Here is a 15020-nt window from a genome sequence, read left to right on the forward strand (position 1 = left end):
TTAGAACTCCAGGCTTTAAGCCCTACTGGATGCAAGTACTCATGAAATTTGGCCCCTCTTGCTTTCCAAGCTAATTGCTATGGGGATTCATTTTCCCCATGCTTTCCCATGTGCTAGTCTGTCTCTTGCCCTTCTCTGTGACCATGGCTCTCTCCCCGCAAATGTCAGCCACGATCCATTTCTCTCCCAGACCACATCTCCACACTTCTACCTTCTTTGATGTGGCCTCTTCTCTACCTTCAGTTGTGGAGTTTGTTCTGCCTGCCAGTCTTTAAAGTTGATTTCTGGAGTATTTAGGATGATTTGATATTTAGTTGTATTCGTGGGACAAGGCAAGCCTAGAGTCCTCCTACTCTGCCACATCATCCTCTCCCCAACCCCCAAAATATTTTTGTTAAGGTTTTGCTGTATCTTTGTTAATATGGGTATTGCTCTGTAATTTGTCTTAATATCATTCTCCATATGTAGTATCATGTTATTATTGGGTTCACTTAATTAGTTGGGAAATGTATGGACCTTGTTTTGGAAGACTTGTGCACAATTGGTATTGTTTCAGCTTTACATATGCTATAAAAGTTCTAAAATGTTCCAGGGCTGACCCTAAGCTGACAGCTACATAGAAAACAGGGACAGGAGTCCTACAACCACAAGGAACTTAAATTGTCCAACAACTCAAAAGAGTAGGAAACAATCTGTTTTAGAGTCTCCAGAAAAGAACACATCCCCTGCCAACACCTTGATTTTAGCCCATTGAGACCTGTCCTGTGTAGGTCCTGGGTAGGACTTACAACCCACAGTGCTATAATAAATTTGTGTGGTTTAAGCCATAGGTCTGTGGTGATGTGTTAGGACAGCAATGGAAAGCTAATACATCAACATCATTCTGTGAGCATTTCTTAGCTAATTGAAGAATATTTCCTAGGCTCATGTACCTTTCCTGCCCCCAACCTGAACATAGCCTCTTTTCCGAGTGTGGGTTCTTTTCATTGAAAAATTACATTTACCAGACAATAATTGGCCACTAAATATGCTGATGTCTACTGCAGTGCCACTGCTTTCTAGGCTGAGAAGAGATAGGGGTTATGTACACAGGTACATCTACATACATTGAATTCTTCATCTACATTTAAACCTACAAAGATTTCACAAGATTGGATAAAGAGTGATAAGACTCCAGTATACTCAGAAAGACTTTTATTTACAAACAAGATATAGTACCATAAAAGAAAAGAGAATACCAAACGTGCAGTCACTAACAAATAAATTGAACTTCGTGAAAATTAATAAATTCTGCCCTAGGGAAGAGACTGTTAAGAAATGAAAATCAAAGGCACAGACTGTGAGAGAACACTGGTAAAGATACACCAAATAAGGAACTTCTATCTATGTAGAATATATCAAATCACAAAATAGTAAGAAACCAACCAATTTTTCTAAAAGTAGGCAAAAAACCACAGACAATTCCCTAAGGAAGATACATGGGTGGCAGATAAACACAGAGAATAATGCTCAACACTGACTCACTATGGAGATGCAAGGTAAAACCACACACCTACTAGAGTGGCTGAAATGAATAAAGGGCCTGTGTCTTACATACAAAGGTCAGCAATGTGAAGAAACTGGAAATCGAATATACTCTAGGAGGAAATATGAAATGTCACAGCTATCTAAGACACAACTTGGCAAGTTCTTACAAAGTTAAATAGATCAACTTCCTGCATGACAGTGTGAGGAACTTTGTGGGCCTGCTTATTAAAATTGGGGAAAATTATAAAAACACAACTTAAAGTCTCTGGAAATGGTCCTAAGGGTATACTGCAAACAAGGAAACATTTCCTCAAGAACACCTAATATTCAGTAAGAACAGCAAGAGCCAGTCACATCTGAACCAAGACCATTACCTCTTCCCATTCCAGTGACAGAGGTAGAAACTCTACTCCAAATGGATACATCCAGGAACACGGGACTCCCTCTTCCTGGAGCTCCGAGGCAGAGGCCGACCTTCTCAGGAGGCAGTATGTCAGCATAGCTGGATGAGTGATGGTCCACTGCGGCTCCCTCACAAAGGCTACGTGCAGAGCTCCTCTGTCTGAAGTTAGGATGCCCGTGAGACCACACGTGCACTGCACTCCTAAAGCTTCTCTCCAGTGTGAACATTCTGATGCCCAACAAGGTTAAGTCTGTGGCTGAAGCCAAAAGACTCTTCGCATTGACTATTCATCAGCCTATCTGGACTGAAGCTTCCACTGCTGAATCAGAGCAGACCTTTGGTAAAAGGCTTTTCCACATTAGTTGCATTCAAGACCTTTCTCCACTGTGAACTTTCTGGTGTTGAATGAGGTTGAAACGCTGGCTAAAGGATTTCCCACAATTACTGCACTCATAAGGCATTTCTCCAGTGTGAATCCTCCGGTGTTTAACAAGGCTGGAGCTGTGGCGAAAAAACTTCCCACATTCCCTGCACTCATAAGGTCTCACTCCAGTGTGAACCCTCTGGTGTTTAACGAGGCTGGAATTCTCACTGAAGAATCTCCCACATTCGTTGCACTTAAAAGGCTTTTCTCCAGTGTGAACTTTTCGATGTTGCATGAGGCTAGAGCTTTGGCTAAAAAATTTCCCACATTCGCTGCACTCGTAAGGCCTTTCTCCAGTGTGAACCCTCCAGTGATTAATAAGGCTTGACTTGTGGCTATAGAATTTCCCACATTCACTGCACTTATAAGGTCTTTCTCCAGTGTGAACTCTCTGGTGTTTCATGAGGCTTGAGTTAAAGCTAAAGAATTTCCCACATTGGCTGCACTCATAAGGCCTCACTCCAGTGTGGATCCTGTGATGCTGAACCAGCGTGGAATTATGCCTGAAAGCTTTTCCACATTCACTGCATGTAAAAGGCTTTTCTCCAGTGTGGACTCTCTGGTGTTGAATGAGGTCGGCATTGCGGCTAAAGGATTTTCCACACTCCCTACACCCGTAAGGCCTTTCTCCAGTGTGAACTATTTGGTGTATAAAAAGGTTTGATTTATGGCTAAATAACTTCCCGCATTCACTGCACTCATAAGGCTTTTCTCCAGTATGTAGTCTCTGGTGCTGAACAAGTAAGTATTTCTGACCAAAGGCTTTCCCACATTCACTGCATTCGTAATGCCTTTTTCCAGGCTGGAAGGCCTCCCCACCTTCGGTGCTCCTATGTGGCTTCCCTCCACTGTGGGTCACCTGATGGTTAAGAAAACCAGCACTAACTGGGAAGTCCTTCCCACCCTCCCCGCCCTCTTCTCTCCTTAAAGATCTCTCTCCACAGTGCAGCTTCTGCTGTTCAAGTTTTGCTCTGAACACTCCTTCTACATAAACACTCTGCCCAGAAGGCGCTTCCTCGACCTCTGCTCTACGCCGCAAACCTGAAAGCAAAGAGATGCTGGTGAAGTGTGTGTGCACTTCCGTGCAGGGGAGGGGGGAGCACACTTACAGATGTGTCCGACCCACCCAGGAATCAGTCCACAGTATTGCCGGCAGAATCGGGCCTGGGGTTTCGGGGCCAGGGAGGGCCTGCTGTGCAGTGCCAGGCCTGGTGGGCTCACACACTGGCGAGGGGCCTCATGAGCAGCAAGGACACAAGGATGGGGTGTAGGCTGGGTCTCCAACACATTCCTCTGCAAATGGCCTTCAGCAAGGCCGCTGAGGGCACAGGAACACCGTGCGGAAGGGTGTGTCCAGGCCCAGAAGAAATCAAATGCAACTGAACAGCTGGTGTTCAAGGACCATTAAGGATACGTGCATGCCTCATGACACTCGGTGAACGCCTGTACTGTAACCTTGAAAACTCCATATTCTCCCACTGCCTCTACATCCCCACAAACAGGCTGTGAGCTATGTGACCACGTGCACTAGTGTGACTAGGTGGGGCCCTGCCACAAGTCCCCCTTCCTGCCCGCCCATGACTGGGACCTGGTGCCATTCAAACGCACCAATGAAATTCCCTCACTCCTTTTCTTGTGCACCACCCCCTGCCTCCCAGTTCAAGCACTTGCCCACAGGTCGCCTCTACGTCCCAGCCTGGCTGAGCTCCCTCCCTGTGCTCTCCCTCCCAGCGGAGTATAAATTTTGTTTATTCCCGCACCTGCCCCACAAGCGAATACAAAATGGTTGGCGTCACAAACAGGATGGTCTGGTCACAGGGCGAAGATTTAGGAAATGTCTGGAACTGCTCAGTTTATTAACCCGCTGTCCCAGACGGGCTCCACCACCTGGGGAGGCAGTGCAGTGCTCCTATGTGCTGGTTTGAGCTGTTGTGTCGCCTCTCAGGCACTGCCAAGGCTTTCCACACTAAATTGTGGAGTTCATTCTCCTAAAATACCCTGAGACTTCACTTCTTGCCAGGCCTGACTCAACAGGGTGGTGGGGATGGGGACTGGGCGAGTGTCCAGGGCTCCCTGATTAAGGGGCAGACTGGTATAGTTGGCTAAACATCTATGAAGTCTCCACGGGGATTGAGGGTGAGGGTGGAAGGGCAGGCTCCCCGCAGCCAGCAAAGACACTGAATGTCAGGCGTGGGCCATTAGCTGCTTGTCAACAGAGGAGGGCTGGGTGACCTTCGGGAGATGCCTCCCGTGTGCTTGCGGCATCAGCACGGGGAGGTTCCTCACGTTCCCACTCAAGTCTGTGTTCCTCCTCAGACCCAACCACCGATCTGCACCCCTTCAATGGGAGTCTACCGTGGCCCCCCATGAGGGTCAGTACTACGGGCACCCCCTTCTCCACCGTGTTGTGTTGCTGCTGTTGCTATTTGTCTCCCAAACCCATGGGTATCAATGGGTCCCGTCCCTGGAGGTAAGTAGCTCAAAATATTAGGCCCAGGGGCGCCTGGGTGGCGCAGTCGGTTAGGCGTCCGACTTCGGCCAGGTCACGATCTCGCGGTCCGTGGGTTCGAGCCCCGCGTCAGGCTCTGGGCTGATGGCTCAGAGCCTGGAGCCTGTTTCCGATTCTGTGTCTCCCTCTCTCTCTGCCCCTCGCCCGTTCATGCTCTGTCTCTCTCTGTCCCAAAAATAAATAAACGTTGAAAAAAAAAATTAAAAAAAAATATATATATATATATATTAGGCCCAGGATCTCGGCAGGAACATTCAATTCTAGCACCTCCCAATAATCAGAGGAGGTGAACCAATGATTCAAGAAAGGTAAAACAACTTTGAAACATTTCTGGGTTCTGATTAGTGCTGCTGCCTGCCAACTGCGATCTCTGCTCCCAAGGGATAGGACCAACCCCCAAAGGTCATCTGGCCACCACAGCTCTCCTCAATGGATTCCAACCCAGCTGAGGTCACCCACAGAGATGGGGCCACAGGAAGGAAGCATCCAAGGTCTTTCAGACCCAGCAGGTCAAGAACACAGGAGATCACAGGGAACTAGAAGCTAAAATTCATAACTTCACAAGATTGGAAATCCAAACTATTAAAGATTCTGTGCAAAGAGATGGAGTGGGGAAGGAGCTCAGTGGTTACCGAGAGTATTTACTACGGGCGCGCAGCTCTTGTTCACAGAGCCCCAGAGATGAGGCAGCTGCTGGCATCACTTCAAAGAGCTGAAGATGCATCATCTACTTCAGGATCCTCTGGCTCACCAAGGCCAATCTCACATGGTATTTGGGGCTGAAGGCACCCAAGGAGGACATAGGGTATCCCCAATGTCAGCGCAGGGGTGACAGAGGCTAGAACTTTTTGAGGCTATATCAAAGCCTCAGGTGAGGAATCTGAAACCTCTCCCACCCCTCAGGATTCAGAAGCCCTGCCTCCGTGGACTTGGGTTTCCACGGCCTGGAGATGGCTGACAGAAAACCATCCCACTACGAGGGATGCCCTCATGCTCCTCCGCAAAAATCAGAAAGGTTCAGTGGACCTATCAGTGCTTTGAACATTCAGACAAGAACAATCCAGAGGAGCCTCTTTGTCACGGAGTCTAGGAGTTGTTCTTGAAGGCACCCTTCCCAATTCACAGCAGAGCTGCTTAATTTTATCGGCATGTCCACGCCAAGCAGGATGGAATGGATTTCCCAACAGGCCATAAGGGCTCCACCTGCCATGACTCACCTCACAAAGTCTGACTTTTCACACTCCGCCTCCTAGGATGCAGACCCCCCCGCCCCTCCGCTATTCAGCCTGCTCTGTCCTTCCCAATTTGCTGATGCTGCTTCTGGGCGATGTGGCTTTGCCTCATTTACTGACAGCTGAGACACCCTATGAACTACTAGTTAAGCTATCCCCAAATTATAACAACTAAAGGAGATTAAAAGAGCCTCACCCATTATTACCCAGAGGTCTGTAGGCTTAGGGAACCACTCCTCTGGAACCACCCAAGGATGCTTCCAGCTCTGAAAATGGCAGCCGCCAAGGCCTCTCCAGTGAGGATTCAGCGGGGCCTCAGGCCCGATCACACTCCCCAAGGGCAATCACCCATATATAACTCTGATAGTTCACTGGAACTCTAAAAATAAACATTTCCTAACTTTACAGACTACAGGAGTCCAAGCTACCATCATTCCAAGCAACCCAACTCAGATTTAAAGGAGGTGCCCCTTTTAAACTACAGGGTAATGCCAGTAAAACAATTCATGGCAACAAAAGTGCACTTGCTGCCAATACTGCAACAATCCTCATTAAACGGCTGCCTGTCACAGTGGCCCCTAATGCTTTGAGTCTTCCTGCTGTAGACAGAGATACCACTACAGGCCGTGTACAAAGCTGGACAAGCCATAGTCCCTGGCCCTGCCAGTAAGAATCACCAAGTGAGAGCCGGGGGCGCCCCTGCTGGTGAAGGCAGTAAATACACCACAGTATCACCTGAAACAAGGGGGCCTTCAGAGTGCTGTTCGAGATCTACTAAAGGAAGGGGCCATTCTTCTAATTTCCTCTTTCAGTAACCCTGTTTGGCCAGTCATCAAGGCTTCTACCAACAGTGCCACTTAACTATCGCTTAAGTTCCCCCCATCGAGTTTCTAATACCTAACACAACTGAACTAAAGGGTGCCCAGGGACTATTTTGCTGTGGTAGATCTGGGCAGTGTATTTTATTCAGTACCTACTACCAGTCACAGCCCGTGTGCCTTTGCCTTTCAAGGAACCCAACACACATTTACTGAGTTGTCCACCAGTGACTTAGCCCGGCCACCGTCCACCATCTCTCAGGACCCAGAAAGGGTCCCCCCAAAGCACCTTGTCTGCTTACACCACCTGCCTTTGTCCCCAACTATACTCCCCGGGAGTGGCTGCACATTACAATGACGTCACTCTCACAGGCCTTCCACTTGTGCCCAGGAACCAGCCACGCTTGACCAATGCCCCCGTTAGGGCTCTTGCCTCCTCACGGGCACATTAGCCTTCAAGTAACAGCGCCTCTGGATTCCACTACAACCCAAACTCATGGGTACACCACTTTCTGTACCTTCCGCTGCTGACCCCAGGAGTCTGTACGCCAGTGTGCGGTGCTCACACTGGGGATCCCCACAGCTCTTCATCCACCGGGTACCCACCCCCTTTGCTATCGACCCCAGGCAAAACAGGCAACATTTATTCCCATCTGAGTAGGCCTGGCCATACCACGGGAGACACCAGAGCTGGCCCCAGTTCAGCAGCCTTTGTCAAGTGGGATTACGGCATGACTGCCCACCAGCACCTCCCGGCGGCCTCTCAAGGTCACAGACAAAGGCAGTACTAAACACTGTTCCGTGTGCAACAAGCCCACGAGTCTCTAAGCCCACGTGGCCACGGATAACAGACTGGCTTACAACTGTTTACCAGCCAGGAGAGGAGGTGTTCGTGTTCCTCGGGGTACTTCCTGCTGAATGTAAATCACTAATTCTAGATAGCTATAAGCCGAGCTTTGAAGATTAGGCCAAGAGATAAAAATCTTTCAGGGGCGCCTTAGCTGGTTAAGCGTCGGACTCTTGATCTGGGCTCAGGTCCTGATCTCACGGTTTGTGGGCTCGAGCCTTGCTGACAGCAGGGAGCCTGCCTGGGATTCTCTCTCTCCTCTCTCTCTCTGCCCCTCTCTCCGCTTATGCGCGCTCTCTCTCTCAAAATAAATGATAAGCATTAAAAAAAAAAAAATCTTTCATAATGTAACCAAAACCTTCCAACAGCTTCCCTTAAACCAAGAGGTACCTGACCTGTTCTCCTGGCTTTCCCCCACTAAGTGCAGTGTCTGGCTGAGGCCTGGGTTTCAAGCCCTCACCCTGTGCCTAGGACCCCTCCCCGCGGTCTACATCAGAGCTTGCCTTGGGTGGCTAGACCAAGCTATGCCAGGCACCTCTAACATCCCCACCCCCAGGAGGCAAGTGTGAGCCGTCCCACCTCGTCCTGCCGATGGGGTTGAGCCACCACAGGCTCAATTGTACTGTAACCTTTTAAACTTCTGTATTTTCCTGCTGCCTCAACATCCCCACAAACAGGCTGTGAGCACTCCACCCAGGTGACCAGCCTACCCAAGTGATGTCCTGTCACAAGTCCCCCTTCTTGACCTCTCCTGTGACCTAGTGACATTCGAATGTTCCAAATGACATGTGCTCACAGCTGTTCTTGCGTCCGCCCCCTGACCCACCGGTCCTCACTCACTCTCTGCTTCCCCCTGCTTGGCTGAGCCCACTCCCCGAGTGCTCCCTCCCACGTGAACCCCTCCCCACACCCCCCCCAGTGTGTCGTGACTATCTCTGGACCTACTTATGACCCCCCACACACATACCCTGAGCGTGTCGTGACGGTCTCTGGACCTGCTTGTGACCCCCCTACACACCCACACACCCCCAGCGTGTCGTGACTGTCTCTCTGGACCTGCTGCACATAATAAACTTTGCTTTTTCCTGAGCTGCTCTTGACTCTCCTCTTGTGGCCCTGCCCAACGGACCATCTCATAAAACACAAAACAAGGCCACTGTTGGGGAACACTGCAGAGGGAGCAGTGGGGAAGATCGGGTGAGATCCGGAGGACGGGCAGAGGGAAGGGGATGGTCCTCAGTCAGAAATCAGAGTAGACGTGGTAAAAGCACAACTGAGAAAGAAAAGCTGGAACTCAGCTGTGGCCTGGGCCTCGGCACCCAACCACCAGGGTCCCGTACAAGGACTCCTGGTATGACCTGAGCCCGTCCCTGAGTTCACATCTGCCCAGCCCCTCCCTCCAAGTACCTCTTGGCATGGCTGCAGTCATGACTCCACGGGGAGGCAAGGAGGGCTGTCTCCACCACTCCAAGTGGGTAATTTCATGAGTCCTGGAAGACGCGAGTCCTAAGGGAGAGATAAGACAGGTAGATCAAAGCGACTCACCTCATGACAGACCACAGGAAAGAAAACTAAATATTACAGAAGAATCTTAGAAGACACTCCTGCAGGAACAGCCCAGTCAAGCAGTGGCTCTGTCGGTGCCTCAATTGCTGTTATAGGCACATCCCACACGTCAGCCAGAGAACAGGGCAGAGCCTGGGGCACAGAGCGGCCATGGACCTTCACGGCATCCCTGGGCCAGGGAGAGGCAACAGGGTGTGACCCATTAGGCTGACCGCAAGACTCCTGATCCCCAAACTTTCCTGCATGGCTTTGGAGCAGCGAGCATTCAGGCAGCTCAAGAACAGAAGGGGTAGTGCACGGAGCCCAGGCCGTCAGAGCACCTACTCAAGAACACAGGGAAGAAGTGCCCACGGTCCGGCTTTGGAAAGGCCAAACCAGCCCGTGAGGGAAAGGGGAAGAGCAGAGCCCAGCCCAGGACACGGCACTGGATTGTGAGGACCTTACCCAGAGAGGCCATCAGTGCAAAGTTCTCCAGCATCACATCACGGTACAGGAGTCTCTGGGCTTCATCAAGGAGACCCCACTCTTCCCAGGAGAAGCGGACAGCCACGTCCTCAAAGGTCACACAGCCCTGTCAAGATGGGGCAGCTGAGTTTATGTGTACCCTCCTTTCCCAGGACTCCAGCCATCCCCACAAACGTCCTCACCTCAGAGGAGCCATTGATGCCTGCTTGCTCCTCACTGTCCCGATAAGCACTGTTCAGACCTCAGCAACAACAGGTGGGCAGGAAAATGCCACCTGAGTTCTGGGCCTGGCATGCAGAGCGTCACCCTTCTGCCAGACAATTCACTTGGAGTCCCCCAGACTGTGCTTCCCAAACACAACTAACTTGGGGCCACTGTGCTCCCTTCAGCCCCTGTACAAGGGCCTGGAGCCATCCCAACACGACGTCACTGTGCCACACCTCCCTTCGTATCTCCGCCCCCCCCCCCCCCAACGCCATGCATCTCCCTGGCCTCACCAAATGCCACTGTATGCCTTGGCACATGTAATCAGAACCCCATCCTATCCCGGACTTCCCAAGGCAACCCCCAGGCCTGTTTTCGAGGCCTTCCTGCCTGGCCCTTGTCCTCGCTTCATCCTCAGCCACCAGGAACCACACACAGATGTCAGACGCCCTCGGCTCTCCTCCACTGCCGTGTTGCAAAGGTGTCCCCTCACCCGTCTCAGTTTCCTCTGACACTTCTGTGAGCCGAAGCCAACCCGTCTCTCACACGAGGCTGGCCAATTCTCCCCGAAGACCCCGTGTGATCTTGAGCTAATCTCCTGGTCCCAGCAAAGGTCAGAACAGGAGCCTGGGGAGCCCGGAGCTGGATGAATAAGCAGAGGTGCCATCTTCACTGTCACCTCACTGCCCCGTCTCCACATCCATCTCATGGCCACAGGCCACCAGCCAGACCCTCCACACTCCTACACCCGGTCCCCATGGACACTGTTCTCCCTCAGGAGTCTTTGTGAAGCCTACCACCCCTACCCAGGTGTCCAGCAAGGCTTGGTCCTTGGCCCCACACCCCCCTTCCCTTGTTACCATACGGCATCGCCACCAGGCCTGAAGATGCTCCTGCCAAATCTGATCCACGGCTCCATTCTGATCCACGCACCGTCTGTACCATGGGCGTCTCCAATCTGAGCGCTTCACCTCAGCTCCAGACTTGTGTGTCTGGGCGCCCCCTCGACACATCTCATTCGACACAGCCCAAATCCGACTCCTGGTATTCCCGCCGAAAATGACTCTTACCACCGAGTCGGCCCTGGTGCTACGTGCCTGCTTCTAGCTGCTAAGACCAAACATCTCGGAGTCACCGCGGACTCTTGTACTTTTTTCTCCCACCCTCCACGTCACAAAGTCTGCTCAGACCTACTGATAAGCAGACACAGATTCCAATATATCTCCCGCCTCTGCAGCCACCACCAACACTCACCTGACTGTTGTGGCTGCCACCTCCCCACGTCCGCTCCTGGCCACTACTCCAGCTCCAATTTCTATTTCCTGCTGTTTCCACCACACACAACAGAGACCTAAAGTTGTGTGAGCATTCATGGCCCAGCCTCACCTCTAGCATTTTCCAATGTTTCTCACTGTGAATGTGATGCCTTATAAACCTAATGCCACTGGTTGCCAGGAATGGGAACCAATCTGTAAAATTCCCGGTCTGGACTCAGGCCCCCGACCTTAGGTGATCACTGTGCAGGGATCTAGGATGGAGGGGTGGGGAGAGTAGTGGGGAAAGAGTCACAGAATCCTGGACACCACGTAGATGGGAACTGAGCAGAGACACCCCTCACGACCCTCTGCACGGTCTGGAAGCAAATCTGCAGCCAACAGGAACCTACAGAAAAGCAAGGCCAGGAGAGGCAGGCAACAGTGTTGGGCCACAAAGGCCGCTCAAGGGCCTCACACCACCCGGGCCTCGGTCCTCAGGGATGCGTCTTACCCGCTGCATGACTTTGGACAAATATTCAACCACCCTGTGCCTCAGCGTTGGCATCTGTGAAATGGGACTAACAGTGGTGTCCATCCAGTGGGGCAACCGTTTATATCAAACTCATCCCTATGTGTCAAGTACTGAGTAGTGACTCTTACTCTCCTCATAATTAACACTTTTATCAACATTTTTTAGGTTTATTTATTTTGAGAGAGAGAGAGCACACAGACAGGGGAGGAGCAGAGAGAGAGGAAGGGAGGGAGAGAGGGAGAGAGAGAGACAGACAGACAGACAGAGAGACAGAGAGAGGGAGAAAGGGAATCCTAAGCAGGCTCCGCGCTGTCAGTGTGGAGCCCGATTTGCGGCTTGAACTCATGAAATCATGATCTGAGCTGAAACCAAGAGTCGGACGCTTGACCAACTGAGCCACCCAGGAACCCCCTTTTGTCAACATTTTCAGTGAAAATGCACTGACAATATTGAAAGTGTATTTTGTACATGCCTTTTAACTAATAGAATGTGATATTCGAGACATGCGATTTCAATCAGATGCGTAGCAGTACATTAAAACCTCAATTATTGGGGTGCCTGGGTGGCTCAGCCAGTTAAATGTCTGACTTCAGCTCAGGTCACAATCTCACAGTTCGTGGGTTCCAGCCCCACGTCGGGCTCTGTGCTGACAGCTCGGAGCCCAGAGCCTGCTTCGGGTTCTGTGTCTCCCTCTCTCTCTGCCCCTCCTCTACTTGCACTCTAGCTCACTCTCAAAAATAAACATATTTAAAAATTAAAAAAAAACAAACCCTCAGTTATTAAGGGCTTACATCAACTTAGCTCATTAAATTTTTATTGTAATTGCCAATGTATGTATGCATATACACACATGTGTGTATGTGTACACGTGTATGCACATGCATATATACACATATGTATTTTTATCAATTAATGTTTAAATTAGCACTTACTCACATAAAGTCACAAGTTAATAAACTGGGAGCTCAGGCAGAGGAAATGGAGTAGATACTAGCCCTGGTGGCCCCTGGCTGTTTGCTGTGCTCTCCCCTAAGGGCAGTCCTGATGCGGCCTTTCCAGAGACTCAGCCCTCCAGCCCTGAAGGCTGCGGAAACTTAAGCACCAAGAGGGGCTGCTCCACGCACCAGACTGGCCTTTCCTTTCCTCCACAAGGAGCGGACACGGGGGTCCTGCTGAGGCTGGAATGGCAACCATCTCGGTCTCCCTTCCAGTCCTGGGTCCTTACACCCTATAACCCTCCACTGACTCACACACCCACCAGAACCACGTGGGACCACGGGATCCACCACTTTGGAAGCAGCCCCGCCTCCAGGCCCATCTGAAATATGAACTTGGCAATTCTTCCTAAATAGGAGTCCCTAGGCCTTGCCCTGGTTCAGGACAATGCCTACCAGCCCTCGGTTTCACACAGACCTCTCCCCAGAACTTGAGACGGGAGTGAGCAAGCTACCCACGTGACACCTGCACGCCACACGGTAACCTCGGTAATCTCGGATTACCCTGTCCCAAATCCAACTCCTACTCTTCTCCCTGAAGCGTGCTCCTGCACGAACTTCCCCATCTCCATCCTTACCGAGATTTTCAGGAAACGTTTAGGGGAAAAAAAGAAAAAAGCAAACAAAAACACTGATGGTCCTTCATTCCCTTCTTTCTCTCACAGCCACTTCTGATGCAGCAGGAAATTCTGTCTAGTTTTAAAACTCCATCTGAGACCTATCGGTGCATCCCCTCCCCTGCCATCGGCCCAGCCCCGGCCACAACCCTCTAGCTGTCCACTGAACGGACTTGCTCCGCCCTCCTCACTAAGACGCCTTTGAAAACTCTGAGCAACAGATGGGGTCCCTCCTATGTGCACAGCGTTCCGTGGCCACCAACGGCTCAGAGCGAAGGTTCAGCCGCTCAGGCTGCCTTTCCACTCGTGACCCGTCCCCTCTCGAGCTGTTCCTGGGGACAAACCCCAGGCCCTGTCCCTCTGCCTGTGACCCTCCTCTGCCTGTGACCCTCCCACACCGCATCACACTGGCTGACAGAAATGGGGACCCGACCCAGGGTCGTGAGCGTGGGCCGCCCCTTCGGACTTCGGCATGTGCGGGGAGGACCCGGAGACCAGCGCTTACCGGAGCCGGGCCCCTCCGCGCGGCCGCCGCCATCGGACTCTGGGCGGAACGGCGTCCTGAGAGGAGGACCAGCACGGGCCCCGCGCACCCCCGACCCCGATCCAGAATCGGGGTCACCCCCGGACGCAGCTGGCGAGCCTCGGACCGGCCTCCTCTCGCGGCTTCCCCCTCCCGTTGCCCCAGCCCCAGGGCAGCCTCCGGGAGCCTCAGATCAGACCGAGCGGCCCTAGACACCCCGAAACGCCCGCCCCTGCGGCCGCGCCACAAGTCCCGCCCAGCGCGTGCCCCACGCGGGGAAACGCCAGTTTTCATTGGCCGAGCGTGAATGCCGCGGGGCGCAGCGCCTCCTGGGTAATGTAGTTTCCACCGCCCCACCGGGGAGGCAGCGGCCAAGGCCCAGAGAGCTGGCTGGAGAAATCTGGGTCAAGAACTGTCCCAGACTCTCCAACAGAGGAGTGTAGCTGGGCCTGGATTTCAGTTTCCCCGAGCATCTGGTGCCACAGGCGTTCCTCCTCGTGAAGGACTGAAAGCGACTCTCACAGTAAAGCGGTTTCCTCGGAATGAACCAATGGTACATTACCAGACTTCCCTTGCCAAGGGGATGCCCGATATCAAAGACAGCGATGGTGAAGCAACGCCTGTTGTGTGAGGAGAAATGGCTTAGTTCTGAACGTAGGTGGGGAGGTAGTCGGGGATCCCAGGTGTTCACCTTCCTGCCTCACCCCACACATCTGTGTGTGTCTCCCCAACCCCCTCCCCCTTTGTAATGTTTTTAAAATTTTATTTATTGAGAGAGAGAGAGCATAAGCAGGGGAGGGGCAGAGGGGGGGCGGGGACAGAGCATCCGAAGCGGGCTCTGTGCTGACATGCTGACAGCATGAGCTTGATGTGGGGCTGGAACTCACCAACCAGGAGACCATGACCTAAGCTGAAGCCGGATACCTAACCTACTGAGCCACCCAGGTGCCCGCCCTTTCCCTTTTTAAGGGGCCAACATTGATGTTCAAGTAGGACAATAGGCTTCAAACCCATAAGCCAACACTCCTCTCACTCCCAGATTTCTCCCCTTCATCCCTTTCTATTCCGTGTTCCCACTGCCCTTTCAGTTCCACAGACAAAG

At 51.8% G+C, this 15020-nt stretch overlaps 2 protein-coding genes across 3 annotated transcripts in view; both read right to left on the bottom strand.

The window, feature by feature from the left end:
* LOC121023457 (zinc finger protein 304-like) overlaps positions 1–15020 on the bottom strand; it is a 498588-nt gene that overhangs the window by 390816 nt on the left and 92752 nt on the right. The window lies entirely within an intron of this gene.
* On the bottom strand, positions 986–14145 carry LOC121023471 (zinc finger protein 773-like). The gene is made up of 4 exons (XM_040465404.1): positions 13901–14145; positions 9771–9897; positions 9168–9266; positions 986–3395 (listed from the first exon to the last, which is right to left on the bottom strand). Exons 1-4 carry the CDS (start codon positions 13931–13933, stop codon positions 2299–2301), a joined length of 1356 nt encoding a protein of 451 aa, XP_040321338.1. The 5' UTR covers positions 13934–14145; the 3' UTR covers positions 986–2298.

The sequence above is a fragment of the Herpailurus yagouaroundi genome, unplaced genomic scaffold (genome assembly GCF_014898765.1).
Source record: "Herpailurus yagouaroundi ecotype Mexico unplaced genomic scaffold, PumYag 557, whole genome shotgun sequence".
Taxonomy (NCBI): domain Eukaryota; kingdom Metazoa; phylum Chordata; class Mammalia; order Carnivora; family Felidae; genus Herpailurus; species Herpailurus yagouaroundi.

What these genes read in the sequence shown, in the direction of transcription:
- LOC121023471 (XM_040465404.1), bottom strand. Translation starts at nt 13,933, where the DNA reads ATGGCGGCGGCCGCGCGGAGGGGCCCGGCTCCG. An exon ending in CGCGGAGGGGCCCGGCTCCG is followed by an intron (nt 9,898 to 13,900) that starts GTAAGCGCTGGT and finishes CCATCTTGACAG; the next exon opens with GGCTGTGTGACCTTTGAGGA. An exon ending in GACTGCAGCCATGCCAAGAG is followed by an intron (nt 3,396 to 9,167) that starts GTACTTGGAGGG and finishes CTTTGCTTTCAG; the next exon opens with GTTTGCGGCGTAGAGCAGAG.